The 20666-nt window shown below is 43.8% G+C and overlaps 2 protein-coding genes across 4 annotated transcripts in view; one reads left to right on the top strand and one right to left on the bottom strand.

The window, feature by feature from the left end:
- LOC144491623 (haloacid dehalogenase-like hydrolase domain-containing 5) overlaps positions 1–19180 on the top strand; it is a 41950-nt gene extending 22770 nt beyond the window's left edge. Inside the window, exons 4-8 of the mRNA XM_078209721.1 lie at positions 3961–4054; positions 10064–10097; positions 12726–12900; positions 14873–15061; positions 18669–19180. Coding sequence (XP_078065847.1) covers positions 3961–4054; positions 10064–10097; positions 12726–12900; positions 14873–15061; positions 18669–19059 — 883 coding nt within the window. The 3' untranslated portion in view covers positions 19060–19180. The remainder of the gene's footprint in view (positions 1–3960; positions 4055–10063; positions 10098–12725; positions 12901–14872; positions 15062–18668) is intronic.
- Positions 1–20666, bottom strand: part of rab43 (RAB43, member RAS oncogene family) — an 88182-nt gene that overhangs the window by 35988 nt on the left and 31528 nt on the right. Inside the window, exons 4-5 of one of the 3 annotated variants that reach the window (XR_013497479.1) lie at positions 13195–13277; positions 1843–2169 (exon numbers count right to left, since the gene is read on the bottom strand). The exons of 1 other annotated variant lie outside the window; for it this stretch is intronic. The gene's annotated coding sequence lies outside the window, so the exon portion shown is untranslated. Of the gene's footprint in view, positions 1–1838; positions 2170–13194; positions 13278–20666 lie in introns of those variants that run through there. One more of the 3 variants, XM_078209724.1, reaches the window with a different exon arrangement.

The raw sequence follows: 20666 nt of genomic DNA, 5'->3' as shown, positions 1-20666 counted from the left end.
ATCTTTTGTGAACATTTAGAAAGCCATGGGCTAACCAGGAGCAGTCAACTTGTATTTGTGAGGAGAGGTTATGCTTGACTGATTTAATTGGTATTTCTTTCATGCAAATGTCACAGCAAATCAAAAACTTCAGTAGGTTTGACATGCATGCATTTCAGAAGACATCTACTTAAGCTATCATTTGGGTGACATGGCAATTAAAACAATGTTATTAAAGGGACTGTAGCTGCATTAATCAAGAGACAAAATTGTAAACAGATGTTTTTCAGATTGGGAGAATGTGGTTCTATGGTGCGCCTCGGAGGCTTGTGCTGGCATTCCTTTTATTTAAATGCATAATTTGACTTGGGTACAGGAGCAGTAATGTGGAAGTTCATTGTTATCAAATAAGGGGCCGGGCAAACTGAATACGAATTAAGACGGAAAGCAACAGAATGGGCATATATTTACAGATGCAGTTCAGGATGGAGATCTGGGGAAAGAAAATAACAAATGAATGGGACTATAAATTTTGGTGGTAAGATGTGGATAAACAGAGTTGTGCCAGAGATGCACCAATCTTTAACTGTAGGAGGGAAGGTAGAAAAGTTTCCCGCCCCAGATGCCTATTCATCCTTTCGCTCAGTACTTCATAGCTTTCTTTTTCAACCACCTTCAATTCCTGTCTTTTACCAAATGCCAAGTACAGCCAAGAAATGATGGCCTGCGATAATTGATACCAGATACCAGGCCAGTAACTCACCAACACATTGGGTGTGAGATATTTATGAATTGTCGAGAAAAGTTAGCAAATTGATATTAACAGTCTGAAGAAGCAACATTAAAATGTTGGAAGGTGATGGCTTAGTGGTGTTATCGCTGGACTATTAATCCAGAAACTCAGCTCATGTTCTGGGGACCTGGGTTCGAATCCTGCCATGGCAGATGGTGGAATTTGAATACAATAAAAATATCTGGAATTAAGAATCTACTGATGACCATGAAACCATTGTCAATTGTCGGAAAAACCCATCTGGTTCACCTTTTCCTTTAGGGAAGGAAATCTGCCATTCTTGCCTGGGCTGGCCTACACGTGACTCCAGAGATACAGCAATGTGGTTGACTCTCAAATGCTCTCCGAGGGCAACAAGGGATAGGCAATAAATGCTGGCCCAGCCAGCGACGCCCATGTCCCCCGAATGTATATTTTAAAAATTGCTTATTAGTGTCTTGGCTACCTTACCCCTTTTTGTTAACTTGCATGAATATACTATGATTTTTGATCGCATCCCCGATCGGTAAATCACTGACAAGTGACTTAAACACGAGGTTATCACGAGAAGAATGAAGAAGGAAGTTAGTAGAATTATTTTCAGTGTTATTAGCATTTTGGTCACTTCAAGTAAAGTGTTAATGAGGCACGGACTATAACGTGGTTTTAAAAGGGAGTTGGTAAGTGCTTGAAGAGGAAATATATTGTAGAATAATAAGGACACGATATATGATTTGAATAGCTAGCTCCAGTCAAAGTGCTCACATCAGTGCTTTGAGCAAAATAACCAGATTGTTTGCTGTGATTTCTATGCTTCTACAATTTCTATGCTTAGATCACACTCCAAAATAAAGGTGACAAATTGAGGTAGCTAACCTTTCTTGTTTGTTTTTAAGTATGGTATTGCCTTTTTAAGCAGCCTTTGAGTTTCTCTCAAAGGGTACTTTAAAACCTGTGTTAACAACACCTGAATCTGGGTAGCCTCCAGTAGTGGGATTAGGCGTAGCCTTCCAAAGAATATATATCAAAAGTCTAGTTATAAACTTCAATCGATGTCAACATCAAAAGAATTAAAATGATTACCATTCTCTGTCATTAACCTTTATGAATCACATTGCATGTCAAGTGTCTGTAGAGTCACATTTTATTGCCTAACTGGAGCGCATTTGACAACCATACTAAATTAATTTTTTTACTGAGTTTAAAGGACATAATTATATATTGATGCACTTCAGAAAGTTATACAGGTGTGGTAGGACGTACATAATTATATGCGGTTTCCTCGCGTTGAACTCCAGGCCTTGCTGACACTGAGCAATATCCAAGCTGCATTTTCAGCAGGCCTTTTCTTGCTTGGCTTCTAGTAGCGTTCTTGAGAGCTGGGAGGGAGGATAAGAAAAATACCACCAGCCTGTGTCCTTGTGTAAAGGGGAATAACAAAAAGCACTTGAGTGAGTTTTCATAGAATCCCTACAGTGCAGAAAGAGGCCATTCAGCCCATTGAGTCTGCACCGACCACAGTCCCACCCAGCCCGTATCCCCACATATTTACCCTGCTAGTCCCCATGACATTAAGTGGCAATTTAGCATGGCCAATCAACCTAACCTGCACACCTTTGGACTGTGGGAGGAAACCGGAGCACCTGGACGGAACCCACACAGACACGAGGAGGACGTGCAAACTCCACACAGACAGTGACCCAAGCCGGGAATTGAACCCTGGTGCTGTGAGGCATCGGTGCTGTGAGGCATCAGTGCTAGCCACCGTGCCGCCCATGTATTTTCTTCCCGACTCGTGGCCCACCGGCCCCCTGCCCCAATTAGAGGGACAAGAGAATTTATATTACAACTTAAATTTATATAGAGACTTTAACATAGTAAAACATCCCAAGGTGCTCCATAGGAATGCTCACGAAATGAAATATTAAGGCAGAGTGACCCAAAGCCTGGCCAAATAGATAAGTTTTAAAGACCCTCTTAAAGGAGGAGAGCAATGTAGAGAGGTGGAGAGGTTGAGGAAGGAAGTTCCAAACCTAGAGTCAATCTTCTGACAAATTAACTAAATCAAATTAACTGAGGGATAAATTAGAAGGTGCAGCCTCTAAAAAGGAGGGAACTGCCTGAAACTAAAAACAAATCAGAAAGGAAACTTAACATCAAACTAAAATATGGTTAAAATAATACTCTCCAGCCCCTGCGGTGCCCAATGAGCACAGAAGGCCTCAGCAGTGCCCTCGGACACTCTATGCTCAGCCTCCAAGGACACCCGGCCGTGAATGTAGCCGCAGTGGCGGGGCAAACAATTGGGTCGGATGACTCCCTCGGTCACCCGCTGCCTGGACCTGTTGATGACAAGTTTGGCCTGGCCCAGGAGTAGGTTCACGAGGAGGTCCTCCACCTTCCCCGCCCCCCTCCACACCAGGTGTCAAGCCTAGAGTCCAGGCAGCTGAAAGCATCACTGCTAATGGTGGAGCAATTAAAATAATTGAAATCTGATGTGCAGGAGGCCAAAATTGGAAGAGGGCAGAGATTTCAGAAGGTTGTAGCGATGACGGGGTTATAGAGATATAGTGGAAACTTTCTGCTTGTAATTTTTTTCTTTGTTCAGCAGTTGTGCTTGGTGAACTCAGTGACTTGATGATTTTACAACTTTTATTGCTTTGTTGTCGTGTCCACATAAGTTTTTCCATCCCATCCTCCCATGCAGTTCTTGCTAGTTTCAGTTGATTGTTCGGTATTCAGGGGCTCTCGTCTGCTGGAAACTAGGGTGAGGGTGACAGTTGTCCCCCCTGCAATCTCTTGTGCTGTTCCCATTCCTTCTCCCACCCTCTTTTAATCCCTCAAATCTCTTCCTACTCTATCCCCTTCCGTATCTTCATACCCTCCCTCTCCCATTTATTACCCATTACTGGAAGCCGCCACACCTATTTCTGCACCTCCTCCCAATTAATATTTAAGACTTAGCTGTTGGCTTGAGTTGGACTTTTTGATGACCTGTTCTTAATGTTGCTTTAGTAAAACTTCAGACATTCAATGATGCGTTGCCTCGCCTTTGTGTTCAATCTTCACTTAAATAAAACTGGCTCTGAATTCGTTACTCTTCTTAAGTTGAGGCGTATTAAAGAGTTCTGACATTTTTCCATAAAATAATTGCCTTAGTTATTTGTGTTTCCTTTTGATAAAACTAATAATTCTTAACTTTGTGCCAGTATCGGGTTTACCCATGTCATTACTGTGGAAATGTTGCGGGAGGCATTTCCCTTACTGGATATGATGGATCATGACAGGAAACCTGCATTGCCGGTGAGTGTCAGCTTTACTTCAACTTCTTGGCTTCAGCTTATCAATGGTCGCTACACTCCAGCACCTTAAGTGCCTTTTTGCTCTGAAGGTATAAAAGGAGATGTTCTTCCTCGATCCTCTGAATTTCCCTTTTAGTCTTATTGGGATAATCCAGTGTATGTTCTACTTTCTGCTAACTGGATTTGCTCAGACTTGTTAATATTGGCAGGGAATTATTTTTTTTTTTAAAGAGTGCTGCTATAAATACACTTGACATACTTATTCTTTTGTTTCATGTTTTTGAGGCAAGCCTTGGTAACCGGTAAAGGTCAGACTGTAAACGATTAGCAGTCTATGCTGTGTTACAGTCTGGTAGTAATTCCTTACGTTATGCAACTTTTTATTTGTTTAATCTCCAATGGAATCTATCTGCATACAAGTAACAAAATGGATAGGCGCTTAGTTAATTCCACATAATTCCATAGCTCCTCGTAATAAAGATCTTATGAGGTTGTAATGTGCTAAGCAACACTGTTGTAAAAGCTCTTTTCACAAAACAATTAAGAGCCTTTTGAAGGCGAGGCCTGTATTTTAATTACAATAATTTTGTAACATGTGCTAATGATACTGGAGCAACAAAGGGGTTTAAGAATTCAGCACTTGTGTAAATTGATTTTAAATTGTTAAGTATTTATACTTAACAATTAAATACTGTTCAGCGAGATCAGAGGTTCAATCACAGACTGAAATAAAACTCTTTACTGTTGTATGTGAAATATATTGTAGGAACCAATGCGTGTGCAGCTCATGTGTATATTTTGCAACTGAGCTTCAGTCACCCTTCTCGCAAAGTTCTCTCGAAAATACAAATTAAAACGTGGAAGAAGAATAATAAAACTTTGGGTTTGGAGGGGATTTGAGGAAACACTTTTTCACCCAGAGGGTGGTGGGAATCTGGAACCCACTGCCTGAAAGGGTGGTAGAGGCGGGAACACTCTCAACATTTAAGAAGCATTTAGATGAGCACTTGAAAGGCCACAGCGTACAAGGCTATGGACTGACTGCTGAAAAATGGGAATAGAATATAGAGGTAAAGGCAAAATACTGGCTGGAAAATCTCAGCAGGTCTGACAGCATCTGTGGAGAGAGAATAGAGCCAACGTTTCGAGTCAGGATGACCCTTCGTCGATGACTTATCTCACTGTACAGGAATAATATGCAACTGAACAAGATAGCGAGGACCAGTTGGTGCTTGTGTAAACATGTCTCTGAATGAACTATCAGCTACCTTTTATCAAATGGCATCTTAAATCCAGGTAATGTTTGGGTGGGCGTAACAGATCCTATGGCACTTTTTGGAAGAATAGCTGATATTTTGGCAGGCAGAGTGCATATTGGGCGTCTGGGAATGTGTCTAAACGTCGGATCTGAAACACTCCCAGTTTCAAGTCCGCCCAGCACTTGGGGCCCTATTTTACCATTTTGATTCTAAGAGTTTGCATGTGCATGGCCACACAGTAATCTGGAATGAACAGTGAATTGAAGTACACAGGTCACTTCACAATTTTTAAAAAAAATTATTATTTATAGAATCATTGAATCCCACAATGCAGAAGGAGGTCATTCGGCCCATCAAGTCTGCACTGACCACTAGTCCCCCTGATGCTAAGGGGCAATTTAGAATGGCCAATCCACCTAACCCGCACATCTTTGGACTGTGGGATTATTGTCACAATTATGCTTACATTAACACTGCAATGAAGTTACTGTGAAAATCGCCTAGTCGCCACACTCTGGCGCCTGGTCGGGTACACTGAGGGAGAATTTAGCATGGCCAATGCACCTAACTAGCATGTCTTTCGGGCTATGGGAGGAAACCGGAGCATCCGGAGGAAACCCACGCAGACACGGGGAGAATGTGCAAGCTCCGCACAGACGGTGACCCAAGCTGGGAATTGAACCCGGGTCCCTGGAGCTGTGAGGCAGCAGTGCTATCCATTGTGCCACCATGCCGGATTTGGAAGTTCAGTGAGCTTTTTTTTGTTTCTGCTGCTGGTGTAAATCTGCGTATCACCTCGATGTTGGGGCACATTACAAAATGTGCTGGGGAAAGATTCCAGGGAACATTGACTTGCATTCTTTTTACCATTTACTTCCCCCGACACTATTTGTATATTCTCTCCATTCCTGTCACACTCTGGATATCAGTCTCCGGATCCTACACTATATTGCTTTGTCCTTTCTCATTAATTTTCTAAATCTCCTCTCATGTGAACCCCTCACTTACCCCATTAATTAGTTTAAAGTCCCCTCTACAGATCTGGTTGCACAATTCGCCAGTAGTGCTAACCACTGCTGCTTCACAGCGAGAGGGACCTGGCTTCGATTCCAGCCTTGGGCGACTGTGTGGAATTTGTACATTCTTGCTGTGTCTGTATGGGTTTTCCTCTGGGAGCTCCGGTTTCCACCCACACTCCAAAGATGTGTGGATTAGATAGATTAGCCATGGTATATGCACGGGGATACAGGGATAGGACAGAGGGGAGGGCCTGGGTGGGATGGTCTTTCAGAGAGTCAGTGCAAACTTGATGGGCCGGATAGCAACTTTCTGCACTGTAGAGTGTCTATGGACAATGGTCCCAGCACAGTTCTAGTGAAGCCCATTCCGGGGATACAACAGTGCTGCTCCTTCTCGTCCCAGTACTGGTGCCAGCTACTCCATGAATTGAAACCTATTTCTCCCACACCAACCATTGTGTCAGGTATTCAACTCTCTAATCTTATTTACCTTAAGCCAATTTACTTAATCTCTAGTAATCTAGAGATTATTACCTTTTGTGATTCAGCCTTTTAATTTAGCCCCTAGTTTCTCATACTCCCTCGACAGAACCTTTTTCTTCATCTGACCTCTCATAATCTGAAGGTCTTGAGTTCAAACTCAGAGCAGGCAGGCCTATTTACAAGCAGAAATAGCTCAGTTGGGAGAGCGTTAGACTGAAGATCTAAAGGTCCCGGGTTTTGGCACAAGCCCACATGTTGGATTTATTTGCTATCTGCTAATTGGCACTGCATTCTTTGGGCGGCACAGTGGCACTGCTGCCTCACAGTGCCAGGGACGCAGGTTCAATTCCCAGCTTGGTCACTGTCTGTGTGGAGACTGCACGTTCTCCCTGTGTCTGCGAGGGTTTCTTCCAGGTGCTCCAGTTTCCTCCCACAGTCTGAAAGACATGCTGTTTAGATGCATTAGCCGTGCTAAATTCTCCCTCAGTGTACCTGAACAGGCGCCAGAGTGGCGACTAGGGGATTTTCACAGTAACTTCATTGCAGTGTGAATGTAAGCCTACTTGTGACACTAATAAATAAGCTTTTAAAAAAAACTAAACGACCTGTGTCATTGGTACCTACATGGACCATGACAAGTAGATCCTACCCCTCCCAATCCAATTCCCCTCCAGCCCCAAGGGGATCTCTGTAACTGGGGCAAGCAACTTGGACTTCAGGATTCGCACTCTTGGCTGCAGAGATCAACATCCATCCCCCTAACACTGAGCTCTGTTACCACTACATTCCTTTTTACATTTCCCACTGCACTACAGAGCTGTGGTCAGTTTGCTCATCCTGCCTGCAGTCTTTGCTGTTGTCCACAAAGGCAGCAAGAGCCTGAAGTCTGATAGATTAATGCAAAAGTGCCGAGGCTTATCCAGTGCTACACTTTGGATCCCCTTCCTGACCATAGCCAGAGGCCACATCTGAAATACTTAGCCTAAAGAGTGTGACTATCTCTTGGAACAAAGGTACATTTTCCCTCTCTGATGCATCATACTGGCTGAAGCTCAAACTCCAGCTCATCGACTCTTGAACTGAAGCTGCAGCCACTTATTGCAGATGTGATTGCTGTGGATCACACTGGTGTCCACAACTCCCACATGCTGCAGCTGCAACACATCACCTGCCAATCTCTATTTTATTTCATTTAACTGTTTAGAGTTTCAGGTTTAGAAAAAGCACTCAACAATATATCAAGTAGTTGATCCAGTTAAGCTATAAATTTAATACAGAACTTTTATCTCCCTGGTAGTATTATAAATTACTGCTCCACTTGAAAGAAAAAAGGGAAGTGTAACAACCACTAACCAATCAGTTACCTGCTTACCTAATTAATGCATCTGGATTTCAGGTCTCAGTCTCTCTCTCTCTCTCGGACCACCCCTTGTTCAAATTCCCCAAATTAAGCGAGTATTACATGAGAACATAGAAACATAGAAGATAGGAGCTGGAGGAGGCCATTTGGCCCTTTGAGCCTGCTCCGCCATTCATTACGATCATGGCTGAGCATCCAACTCAATAGCCTAATCCTGCTTTCTCCCCATAACCTTTGAACCCATTCACCCCAAGTGCTATATCTAGCTGCCTCTTGAATACATTCAATGTTTTGGCATCAACTACTTCCTGTGGTAATGAATTCCACAGGTTCACCATTCTTTGGGTGAAGAAAAGTTTCCTCACCTCCGTTCTAAATGGTGGAGACATTTCTTCACCCAAAGAGTGGGTGCCTAGTAGGACTCCTATCTGGACTTTGCGCTGCTAATTCAAACTATTTTCCTCAAAAGATTAACTGTGAAGAAACATGGACTAGTAATTTAAATAAAAGGTGTTTTTGTTGCATAATGGCAAGTGCGAGGTCTTGCGAGGTCTTGCACTTTGGAAAAAAGAATAGAGGCATGGACTATTTTCTAAACGGTGACAAAATTCATAATGCTAAAGTGCAAAGGGACTTGGGAGTCCTAGTCCAGGATCCTCTAAAGGTAAACTTGCAGGTTGAGTCCGTAATTAAGAAAGCAAATGTAATGTTGTCATTTATCTCAAGAGGCTTGGAATACAAAAGCAGGGATGTACTTCTGAGGCTTTATAAAGCACTGGTTAGGCCCCATTTGGAGTACTGTGAGCAATTTTGGGCCCCACACCTCAGGAAGGACATACTGGCACTGGAGCGGGCCCAGCGGAGATTCACACGGATGATCCCAGGAATGGTAGGCCTGACATACGATGAACGCCTGAGGATCGTGGGATTATATTCATTGGAGTTTAGGAGGTTGAGGGGAGATCTGATAGAAACTTACAAGATAATGAACGGCTTAGATAGGATGGATGTAGGGAAGTTGTTTCCATTAGCAGGGGAGACTAGGACGCGGGGGCACAGCCTTAGAATAAAAGGGAGTCACTTTAGAACAGAGATGAGGAGAAATTTCTTCAGCCAGAGAGTGGTAGGTCTGTGGAATTCATTGCCACAGAGGGCTGTGGAGGCCGAGACGTTGAGCGTCTTCAAGACAGAAATTGATAAATTCTTGATTTCTCGAGGAATTAAGGGCTATGGGGAGAGAGAGCGGGTAAATGGAGTTGAAATCAACCATGATTGAATGGTGGAGTGGACTCGATGGGCCGAATGGCCTTACTTCCGCTCCTATGTCTTATGGTCTTATAATTACCGGACATTAATTCAACAATGTTGAATTAGGAGGGGACTGTGACTGGTTATGATTGCAATATTTATCGCTTCTCAGCCTTTTGGCTAAGATTAAGGGTGGAATTTTCCGACCATGCTCGCCCCTAGACTGGACATTCCCATCCGAGGTCAATGGACCTTTGCATGGTCTGCTGAATATTCTGTCCTGCCCGCTATGATTCCTGTGGCGGGTGGGATGGGAAAATTCTGCCCCAACTATTGGATCAAGTGTGAGTTCGGGATTCACGCTCTTATCAGCTTGGATTTGGTACATTTCCCTTCTGGGGACCATGAATTGGATTTGATTTGAATTGGTTTTTGGTGCAAGCAAGGAGATGGATTAAGGCCTTGCCTTGTTCACCATGTGCATTGGCTTTGCAACTCTGAGAAAGCAATAATTAAAAAAAAATAGTTTATGCATTGTAATTGATTGAAAGTGTGTTTTCTTATAAAAAGCTTGAATGTTATCTTTAGCCCTCAAGTAACATAGAATTAAGTTTTTAACACTAGAATTCTTTATTTTCCAGTCACCTAAACCTGTGAAGTTTCCGAACATTGAAGGTAACTCAAATGTACATTTCTGTGTTTCCATGCATTTAAATTGTTTGTGTTAAATAGCAGTTGTCTTAAAAGTTTATTTCCATTCTGGCTGCAGTATTAGCGTCAAGCAGTTTGACGTTGCACTGATGTCACAGTTACATAAACCTAAATGCAGCATCAGGGCCCATCCTGACACCAGAATCAGCTGTGTTCAACCCCTGGAGGACAGAATCATGCTGTCAAAACCATTTATGCCTTGGCATCTAATGTACAGCCTAAGTTCAGATTTACTTTGTACCAATGTTAAACATGAGTAGAATGCACCCTTAAGGTAACAAGCCTATTATGCTTGTATTAAAGGAATGGTTTAAGAAGAGACAGTTCTGGAATACTGTAGGCTGTTTGCTGTATTGAATTCAACCTATTTATATTAAAGGGAAAATTCCAAGCAACGGTACAACATTAAATGCCTACCTCAATTACCACTGCATGCATTAGCACACTGGTATTGTGGAAAAGCTGGTGGACATAACTGGTTTTTAATTTACAAATTTAATTTACAATCTTACTGATTTTTGATTTTCTTGGTGTATTGGCCATCTGGAATTTACTACCAGAATCATGCATGTTGCAGGAGAAGGAACAAGGACATATCCTCCACGTTAATTAAGTTTAGAGTAAATACCAACAATATCATGACTGATTGTGCTCCAAGAGCAGAAGTCATGGGGAGTGCTGGTAATACCATAAAGTTCTTAATTAATATGGAAATCTTCCACGCTTTTCTTCCTCCCATGAGATCTCCATAATGCTGTTACTAAATTCAATGATTACTTGCTTGGCTGGTTGCGCAGGTGGTTCATAGAATTGTTACCCTGCAGAGGGAGGCTATTTGGCCCATCGATTCTGCACTTACTCAGCATCTTATCCAGGCCCACACCACCAATCCCCTGACCCCTAATCCGTCTAACCTACACAATTTGGGACACAAAGGGGCAATTTAGCATAGCCAATCCTCTTAACCTGCACATCTCTGGACTGTGGAAGGAAACCGGAGCACCCAGAGGAAACCCATGCAGACACGGGGAGAACGTGCAAACTCCACACAGATAGTTACCTGAAGCTGGAATTGAACCCGGATCGCTGGCACTGAGAGGTTAGCACTGTCCTGCCCTGTGATTGGCAAGTTTGTTCTCTGCTATATGGTTGGCCGCTCCAGTCACTGTTCTGAGTTCATTGGCTATTTTGGATCACGGACAATTATTAGGGGCGGTACGGTAGCACAGTGGTTAGCATTGCTGCCTCTCAGCGGCAGGGACCCGGGTTCAATTCCAGCCTTGAGTCACTGTCTGTGTGGAGTTTGCACATTCTCCCCATGTCTGCGTGGGTTTCCTCCGGATGCTCCAGTTTCCTCCCACAGTCCAAAGATGTGCAGGTTGGGTTGATTGGCCATGCTAAATTGACCCTATTGTCAGGGGATTAGCAGGGTAAATATGTGGGGTTACGGGAATAGGACTTGGGTGGGATTGTGGTCGGTGCAGACTCGATGGGCTGAATGGCCTCCTTCTATACGGTAGGGATTCTATGATTAGTGTTTCTCTATGCTATATGTTTTAAACTTATATTTTACATCTTTTCCTGATAAGGTGTTTGTATTTATTTTGCAATGTTGTAGGGATGTTACAATGGCAAACAAATCTTACCAAGAACAACTTAACTGCTGTTCTCTATAACATTTCCTTCATTTTGTTTGGGCATTGTGTATTTTTCCCAGCTCTGTTCCTACCTATCCATTGCCATTCTGACTTTGTAATGGTATCAAAATTACAAACGAACGAAGAAATAACTAGCAACCATGGGAAAGCTGTCCAATATTAAACTGCAATCATGCAGAGGTTATGTCAATCCTAAATGAGATTTGATTTGTTCAGCCATTGTACCCCATGGCTTTCCGAGCTAAGATCTGTGAGCACATTGCAGGGGGTCCACGGATTAACAGACTTGTGTCTATCTGGGGCTACGCATAGCGCATGGTATCTCAAATTTTGCATTCTACAATGTTCAGTGCTTGTTGTCTTGCACGTTACTTCTGTTGATGCAAGCTAATTTTGTTTTGGAATTTTAATATGGGCACATGAATATTTACATTGCAAAAGTTTATGTCATTTGCAACGCCTCACGTACACAAAATACAAAAAACCAGGGGGGTCAGATGGAAATAGCTCATTTGAAAGTGTGCTGATCGCTTAAGATAAAAACACTCACTTAAAGGTAGATGTGCCGGTATTACAATTCAGAAATGTCTTTCTATTTGGTTTGCTCACTTCCACTCTGTTTCTCCACCTAGTGGCTGACTAATGGAAGAGCATCCACAAGCCATAATTGCCCACCTCTGTATCTTCATGCTATTTTGACTTGCTACAATCTACACCCTGTTTTATGCATGCCATTCTTTTATGTGGTCACAGCCTGAATTTGATCTGGAGTAGATTGTGAAGTTGCTGACGTGCATTGGTGCACAGTAGTAATCTCAAAGAATGGAGTCCCATAGCACTGCCTTTCTTAAAACATGTTTCGGAATGTTTTGTTTTATTTCTTATATGCTTTAATTAAATGCACTCTTTCTTCCCTCCTACATTTTTCTTTTAGCTATTATCCTGTTTTGTGAGCCTACCCAATGGGAAACGCATCTTCAGCTGATTATTGATGTCCTCTTGACTGCTGGAAAGCCAGACAGCATCCCTCGGCGATTGCTTTACCCTCATATTCCTGTGGTGGCTTGTAACACAGACTTGATGTGGGTAGCAGAGGGCAAGTCACCAAGGTATGGTCAGGCGTCCACCATCAGATTGAACTGAACAATTAAGGGTAGACCCAGTTCAGGACATGATGGACCTAACTCAGCTGCACCTTTGAGGTTAGGCCGCAGTGTGGGGACTTTGCTGTATGAGACTGCAGATCACAATGGTCCTATTACATCTTAGCTCTTTCGCTGGCCCCTCTAAGGTACAATATTTGAAGCCTTGCCTTGCTAAGTACCACATTGCTCTGAATTCCAATTCTACAATATACAATCCTGACAGGATCATTGGTCACAATAATAGATGTCAATACTTACTGTACAAACTTTCCTGAGAGATGATTTAGTGTTACCTGTCACTGGGTTCATTTTCTCATGGGTTAAACTTTTAAGTGTTGATTCTGCAGGGGAGGGAAAAGAAGTGGAAAGTATTTGATACGTTTAAAAGGTTTTGCAATGGAAAGAAATCTCTGAAGGACAAATGACATGAGGAAGGCCTTCACTTCTTTGTGGCAGTCTTCCTGATGGGAATTTTGTTAATGTCTTTGCATAGAAGTTAGGGATGAAATGCAGTCAAGGTCATATTTAAGATGTCATGATTTTCTCCTCTTTCTGTTTCCGCCCCAGCTAAAATAGCAGCTGTGAGAATGTCTTATCTAGAACTGGGAGGGGGGCAAGGGATGGAAGGTTTGGGGCTAGATTTATGAGCTTGTGTTCTGTGAGAATAAAACTTCGGGAACGGATATCTATCTTGTGTGATGATAAATCTGACTTCAGGGAATAGAGGGCTATGGTCGTGGGACCCGGGGAAGGGGTTGGAAATGGGGAGACCCCAGTATCAGGTCAATTTTGTAGGCCACTCACAGGCAGGAAAGTGGGCAATAAGGGTGTTGTGCCATTGATGGCCGTCCTTCCTGACTGCTCTGCCTCTGCCACGATTTTACAAGTGTTGGCAGCAGATGGGCCACCTCCCATGGCCCAATTGAGGCCCTTAGATTGGGCAATTCAAGACTTCATCCCAGACTGAGCACTGGCCTCTTCTGCTGCTCTGATTTAATGGGGGGGGGGGTTAGTTGTTGGGCAAGGTTGGTGCTTAATGTGCAGCCCAGCAGAAAGAAGGATAGTAACATTAGTGGCTATGGGAAGAAATCAGGACACCGTGACTGTACAAAATCCCCAAGGGCCCTAAATTGCAGCAGAATAAAAAAATGCTGATTCCCGTGGTAAATATTCCCCCTTTTAAAACTCTTTACATAGAAACATAGAAAATAGGTGCAGGAGGAGGCCATTTGGCCCTTCGAGCCTGCTCCGCCATTCATTATTATCGTGGCTGATCACTCAACAGCTTAATCCTGCTTTACCCTCTTTTGTTATCCTCTATCTATTTGCCCCTCTATTTCTCTCCCCTTTATATGACACACCTTAAAACCTGCCTCACGGGCCACACATTTGACCGTCTGCCCTAATGTGTATCTCTGTATGTGGCATCTTGTCAGATAGTTAAATGCAAAATACTGCGGATGCTGGAATCTGAAACAAAGACAGAAAATGCTGGAAAATCTCAGCAAGACTGGCAGCATCTGTGGGGAGAGAATAGAGCCAACATTTCGACTCTAGATGGCCCTTCGTCTGAGCTGCTGTGATGACGGGTCATCTAGACTCAAAACGTTTGCTCTATTCTCTCCCCACAGTTGCTGTCCAACCTGCTGAGCTTTTCCAGCATTTTCTGCTCTTGTCAGATAGTGTTTGACCACTCCTGTGAAGTGTCTCAGAATGTTTTACTATGTTACGGGCACTGTGTATAATTGTCCTTTTCTGTTTCCCCCTCTTCCGCGACAGTTGGCAAACAGGACAGCTGAGTGAAGTAAATTTCTCTTGTGATAGAAGTTGAAGTTACAGTTAGCAATCCAGCCAGCAATTGGAAGAGAAAGCAACTTTCTGTGGTGCGATTTTTTTTTTTTGTTTTGTTTTTGACTTTTCCCCTCGGGCCCAGCAGGTTCGGCCATGGAATATTTGTGCTGTGTCTCGAAAACATCTACAAGAAAATCACAGGCAAAGATCTTAAATACGAGCTTATGCTGGGAAAACCAAGTGAAATAACCTATCATTATGCGGATTGTCTTATAAGGGTTCAAGCTGTGGGAAGAGGATGGCTGAAACCTATTCACACACTGTACGCCATTGGGTAAGTGGCTACAATTACGGCAAAAAATGCATTTTGAGCAATTTGTAGGGAGTAAAAAGAAAACTTTAGTTTGCTAGATATTTTTCTTTTCATAATGTTTTGTACTCTGATAGCAGCAGCTGTCTAGCATCTCATTGTGTCAAGAAAAACCTATTTGAAACTGCAAAGCTTGTTGTCAATGTGAAATTCAAGTCACAACTCCTGCAATCCACCCTGGCCTTAACATTTCCCAGTAAGAAGTCTCACAACACCAGGTTAAAGTCCAACAGGTTTATTTGGTAGCACGAGCTTTCGGAGCACTGCCCCTTCACCAGGTGAGTGGAGAGTTGTGTTCACAAACAGCGCATTTATAGGTACAGACTCAATTACAAGATAATGGTTGGAATGCAAATCTTAACAGGTAATCAAGTCTTTACAGGTGCAGACTATGTGAGTGGAGAGAGGATTAGAATCATTGAATCATAGAATCACTACAGTACAGAAAGAGGCTATTCGGCCCATCGAGTCTGCACCGACCACAATCCCACCCAGGCCCTACCCCCATATCCCTACATATTTACCCACTAATCCCTCTAACCTATGCATCTCAGGACACTAAGGACAATTTTTAGCATGGCCAATCAACCTAACCCGCACATCTTTGGACTGTGGGAGGAAACCGGAGCACCCGGAGGAAACCCACGCAGACACGAGGAGAATGTGCAAACTCCACACAGACAGTGACCCAAGCCAGGAATCGAACCCAGGTCCCTGGAGCTGTGAAACAGCAGTGCTAACCACTGTGCTAAAGTGCCGCCCACAGGTTAAATTGTCTCAAGCTAGGACAGTTAGTAAGATTTTGCAAGCCCAGCCCAAATGGTTACAGGTAGTGTGACATGAACCCAAGATCTCTGTTGAGGCCGTCCTCATGTGTGCGGAACTTGGTTATCAGTTTCTGCTCGGCGATTTCTGCATTGTCGTGTGTTGTGAGACTTCTTACTGTGCCTACCCCAGTCCAATGCTGGCATCTCCACATCTTAACATTTCCCAGTTCTGATAGGGGTGGGGAGGGAGGAGGAGCAAACCCCTGATTTGACTTTGGGCCTTTGGCTGTCCTCCTTCCCTCCTTGCCCGTTCTGCTCCTGCCAGGTCATTAATATGTACCATGCAAAGCAGGGTAAATGACTACCTTTCAGCCCTTGTACATTTGCCTCAAGTCAGTTGTTCCCTGGTTAAAGAACCTGTGTATCCAAGTGAGACATAGACTGTTCATTTGGAGAAGGGGAGAGGAGCAAGGTGAAATGGTATCAAAATGTGGAAACATGCTTGATGACAATTGCATGAAGACAGAATCCAGATCAATAAGAACAGGCGCGTCTTTTTAAAAGATTTATTTTTCACAGGATGTGGGTGTCAATGGCTGGGCCGCACTTAATTGCTCTTGAGAAGGTGGTGAGCCACCTTGTTGAACTACTGCAGTCCCTGAGGTGGAGGTACACCCACAACCTTGTTAGGGAGGGAATTTCAGGATTTTGACCCAGTGACGGTGAAGGAAGAGCGATATATTTCCAAGTCAGGGTGATGTGTGAGGGGAACTTGCAGGTGGTGGTGATCACAATTTGCAAAGTTCTATCAAAAAAGAATTGGTGAGTGGCTGCAGTGCATCTTATAAATGGTACTTACTGCTGCCACTGTGCATTAGTGGTGGGGAGAGTGAAGGTGATATATGGGGTGGCAATCAAGCAGGCTGCTTTGTCCTGGATGGTGTCAAGCTTCCTGTGTCGCTGGAATTGCACTGATCCAGGCAACTGAGGAGTATTCCATCACACTCCTGACTTGTAGATAGTAGTCAGGCTTTGGGGAGCCAGGAGGTGAGTTACTCGCCACAGGGTTCCTAGCCTCTGACCTCCGCTTGTAGCCAGAGTACTTTTTTGGCTGTTCCAGTTCAGTTCCTCTTCAATGACAATCTCCAAGTTGTTGATAATGGGAGTTTAAGCGATGGTAATGCCATTGAATGTGAAGGAAAGAGGTTTAGATTCTCTCTTTTTGGAGATGGTCATTGCCTGGCACTTGTGAGGTGTGAAATTTACTTGCCATTTATCAGCTCAAGCCTGATTGCTGTCCAGGTCTTGCTGCATATGGACACGGATTGTTTCAGTATCTGGGGAACAGCGAATGGTGCTGAACATTGTGCAATCATCAGCGAACGTCCCCCCCACTTCTGACCTAATGATGGAAGGAAGGTCACTGATGAAGCAGTTAAAGATGGTTGGGTCTAGGACACTAACCTGAGGAATTCCTGCTGTAATGTCCTGGAACTGAGATGACTGACTTCCAACAACCATCTTCCTTTGTGCTGGACATGACTCCAACCAGTGGAGAGTTTTCAGTCAATTCTCACTGACTCCAGTTTTATTAGGAATCCTTGATGCCACGCTCAGTCAATGGCTGCCTTGATATCAAGGGCAGTCACTCTTTCCTCACCTCACCAAGTTGCAAAATGAAAAGATTTCAACCATCAAGAAAAATCCAAGTTTGCACCAAAGCTGTAATGTAGGCAGGAGCTGAGTGGCCCTGGCCAAACCCAAATTGAGCATCTGTGAGCAAGTTGTTGCTGAGTAAGTGCTGCTTGATAATACTGTCAATGATCCCTTCCATCACTTTGCTGATGATCGAGAGTAAGCTAATGGCCTTTAATTGGCTGGGTTGGATTTGTCTGCTTTTTGTGGACAGGGCAAAGCTGGGCAACTTTCCACAGTGCGAGGTAGCTGCCAGTGTTGTAGTTGTTCTGGAACAGCTTGGCTAGAGACATAACAAGTTCTGGAGCACATGTCTTCAGTACTGTTGCTGGAATGCTGATGTGGAGTTGCCGGCGTTGGACTGGGGTAAACACAGTAAGAAGTTTAACAACACCAGGTTAAAGTCCAACAGGTTTATTTAGTAGCAAAAGCCACAAGCTTTCGGAGCCTTAAGCTCCTTCTTCAGGTGAGTGGGAATTCTGTTCTGTTCGGGAATCGAGTTGGATGGGTCGCCGACATACAATAATAGATTGTCCGCATACGGCGATAATCTCCGCTCGATTCTCTCCCGACCAATCCCCACCACTCGTTTGCTGTTGCAAAAAGCCACAGCAAGAGGTTCAATAGCAATGGCAAATAACAGGGGGGAAGAGGGGGCATCCTCGCCTAGTGCCCCGGGACAAAGGGAAAAAAGCTGAATGCACATCATTTGTCCTCCATTAGACTAACTTTTAATTCCAGATTGATTAATTGAATTTAAATTCCACCAGCTACTCTGGTGGGATTTGCACCCTGGTCCCTAGACCATTTATTCTGGAGCACTGGGCCAGAGACATTACCATTACACAACCACCTCACATCTTTGCTGGTGAAAAATATGTACAGTTGTCTTTGTTCTCTAGATTTTATGAGGAGGAAATCTTGAGGAGAGAGCTAATTTTTCACAAATCAAATGCAAAAATGAAGGGATTTAACAATCAAAACAAATTCCGGGGGTGAGGGGGTCAGAGTGAATTTTAAAAACTCTGAATTTGCTCCAATGTTGTCCTACCTGTCTCTTTCTTGTGGACTGCACTGATTCCATGAGCTAAAAGTGAATTTTCTTTTAGTGATAACCGAATGACTGACATCTATGGTGCTAATCTATACAACCGCTACCTTGAAGAGGAATCTTCTACAAAAGGCTCACGGGTGCAAGCTAAAGTTGCTGCAGGAAAGCAAACGGCCATGGTTCCCCAGGATGAAGATCTTGACGTGTTAACAAGCGAACTGACACCAGGTTCTGCTACTTGCTGTAAGTCCGTGCTGGTTTGCACAGGTGTCTACAATCCCACAAAAGATGCAATGGCAGGCCATGAGGAGTTGACCACAGGGACAGTATTTCATGGGCACAGGGACTTTATGTTTGAGGCTGATTTATCTGATCCAGACTATATAGTACCAGATATTGACGCTGCCGTGGAACTGATCTACAAGCTGGAAAAATATGTGCCTAAGTAACCTTTTTTCAAAAAAAAACAAAGCCTCCACGTGTACACACATGTGAACCTATGTATGGACCTAAAATATGATATATATTATATATATATATAAAAGCAAATTGTCAAGTTCAGTTCAAACAAGCACCAAATTGTCTTCTACACTGTGTACTACAATGAGCCTCCCACCCCTGAATAAGTCCCAGTTGGAAATACTGTAGCAAAATATAATTTTTTCTATACAATGGGGTCTGGATTTTTTAAGATGTGTAACTTGTACATGTGCTGATCGTGTGCTGGGGATAGTTACAAATTTCATAAAATCATAGAATCCATACATTGCAGAAACAGGCCATTCGGCCCATTTGAGGCTGCACCAACAACAATCCCACCCAGGCTCTATTCCCATAAACCCATGTATTTACCCTGCTAATCTCCCTGACACTAAGCGGCAATTTAGCATAGCTAATCAACCTAACCTGCATATATTTGGAGTGAGAGAGGAAACCGGGGCACCCGGAGGAAACCCACGCAGACACTGGGAGAATGTGTGCAAACTCCACACAGACAGTGACCCAAGCCGGGAATTGAACCTGGATCCCTGGCGCTTTGAGGCAGCAGCACTAACCACTGTGCCGCCGTGCCACCCCCAAATCATAGAATCCCTACAGTGCAGAAGGCAGCCATTTGGCCCATTAAATCTGCACCGACAACAATCCCACTTGGGTCCTATCCCCGTAACCCCATGTATTTACCCTGCTAATCCGCCTGACACTAAGGGGCAACTTAGCATAGCCAATCCACCAAACCTGCACATCTTTGGACAGTGGGAGGAACTCAGGGCACCTGGAGTAAACCTATGGAGACACAGGGAGGACATGCAAACCCTATAGTCAGTCACCCGAGGCCGGAATTGAACCCAGTCCCTGGCACTGAGGCAGTAGTCAAACCATTTTGAACTAGAACTTTGATTAACAAGAACTTACCCTTGGAGATAGGAGTAAGGGAACTGTATTTACAAACTAAGATCAGGGGCAACATGGTGGCACAGTGGTTAGTTTAAAGTTTATTTTATTAGTGTCACAAGTAGATTTGCATTAACACTGCAATTAAGTTATTGTGAAAATCCCCTAGTCGCCACACTCTGGTGCCTATTCGGGTACCCGAAGGGAAAATTAGCATGGCCAATGCATCTAATCAGCACGTCTTGCGGACAGTGGGAGAAAACCCACACTAGACACGGGGGAGAAAGTGTAGACTCCACGCAGACAGTGACTCAAGCCGGGAATTGAACCCAGGTCTCTGGTGCTGTGAAGCAGCAGTGCTAACCACTGTGCCACCGTGCCGCCTCACAGCGCCAGGGATCCAGATTCAATTCCGGCCTCGGGTCACTGTCTGTGTGGAGTTTGCATGTTGTCCCAGGGTAAATACGTGGGGTTGCAGGGATAGATAGGGCCTGGGTGGGATTGTTGACTGTGCAGGATCGATGGGCCGAATGGCCTCTTTCTGTACTGTAGAGATTCTATGATATGAAAGAATTATTGATTGGACAATTTTGCTTTGGTTCTGTTAAGTTTAAAGTATACACACTTTGATCAACAGTCATATTCTCGTTCCCTCAAATCTGAA

Source organism: Mustelus asterias, chromosome 3 (assembly GCF_964213995.1).
Source record: "Mustelus asterias chromosome 3, sMusAst1.hap1.1, whole genome shotgun sequence".
Lineage (NCBI taxonomy): Eukaryota > Metazoa > Chordata > Chondrichthyes > Carcharhiniformes > Triakidae > Mustelus > Mustelus asterias.
The sequence above is the reverse complement of the archived record's forward strand: the minus strand, read 5'-3'. Positions and strand labels throughout refer to the sequence as shown.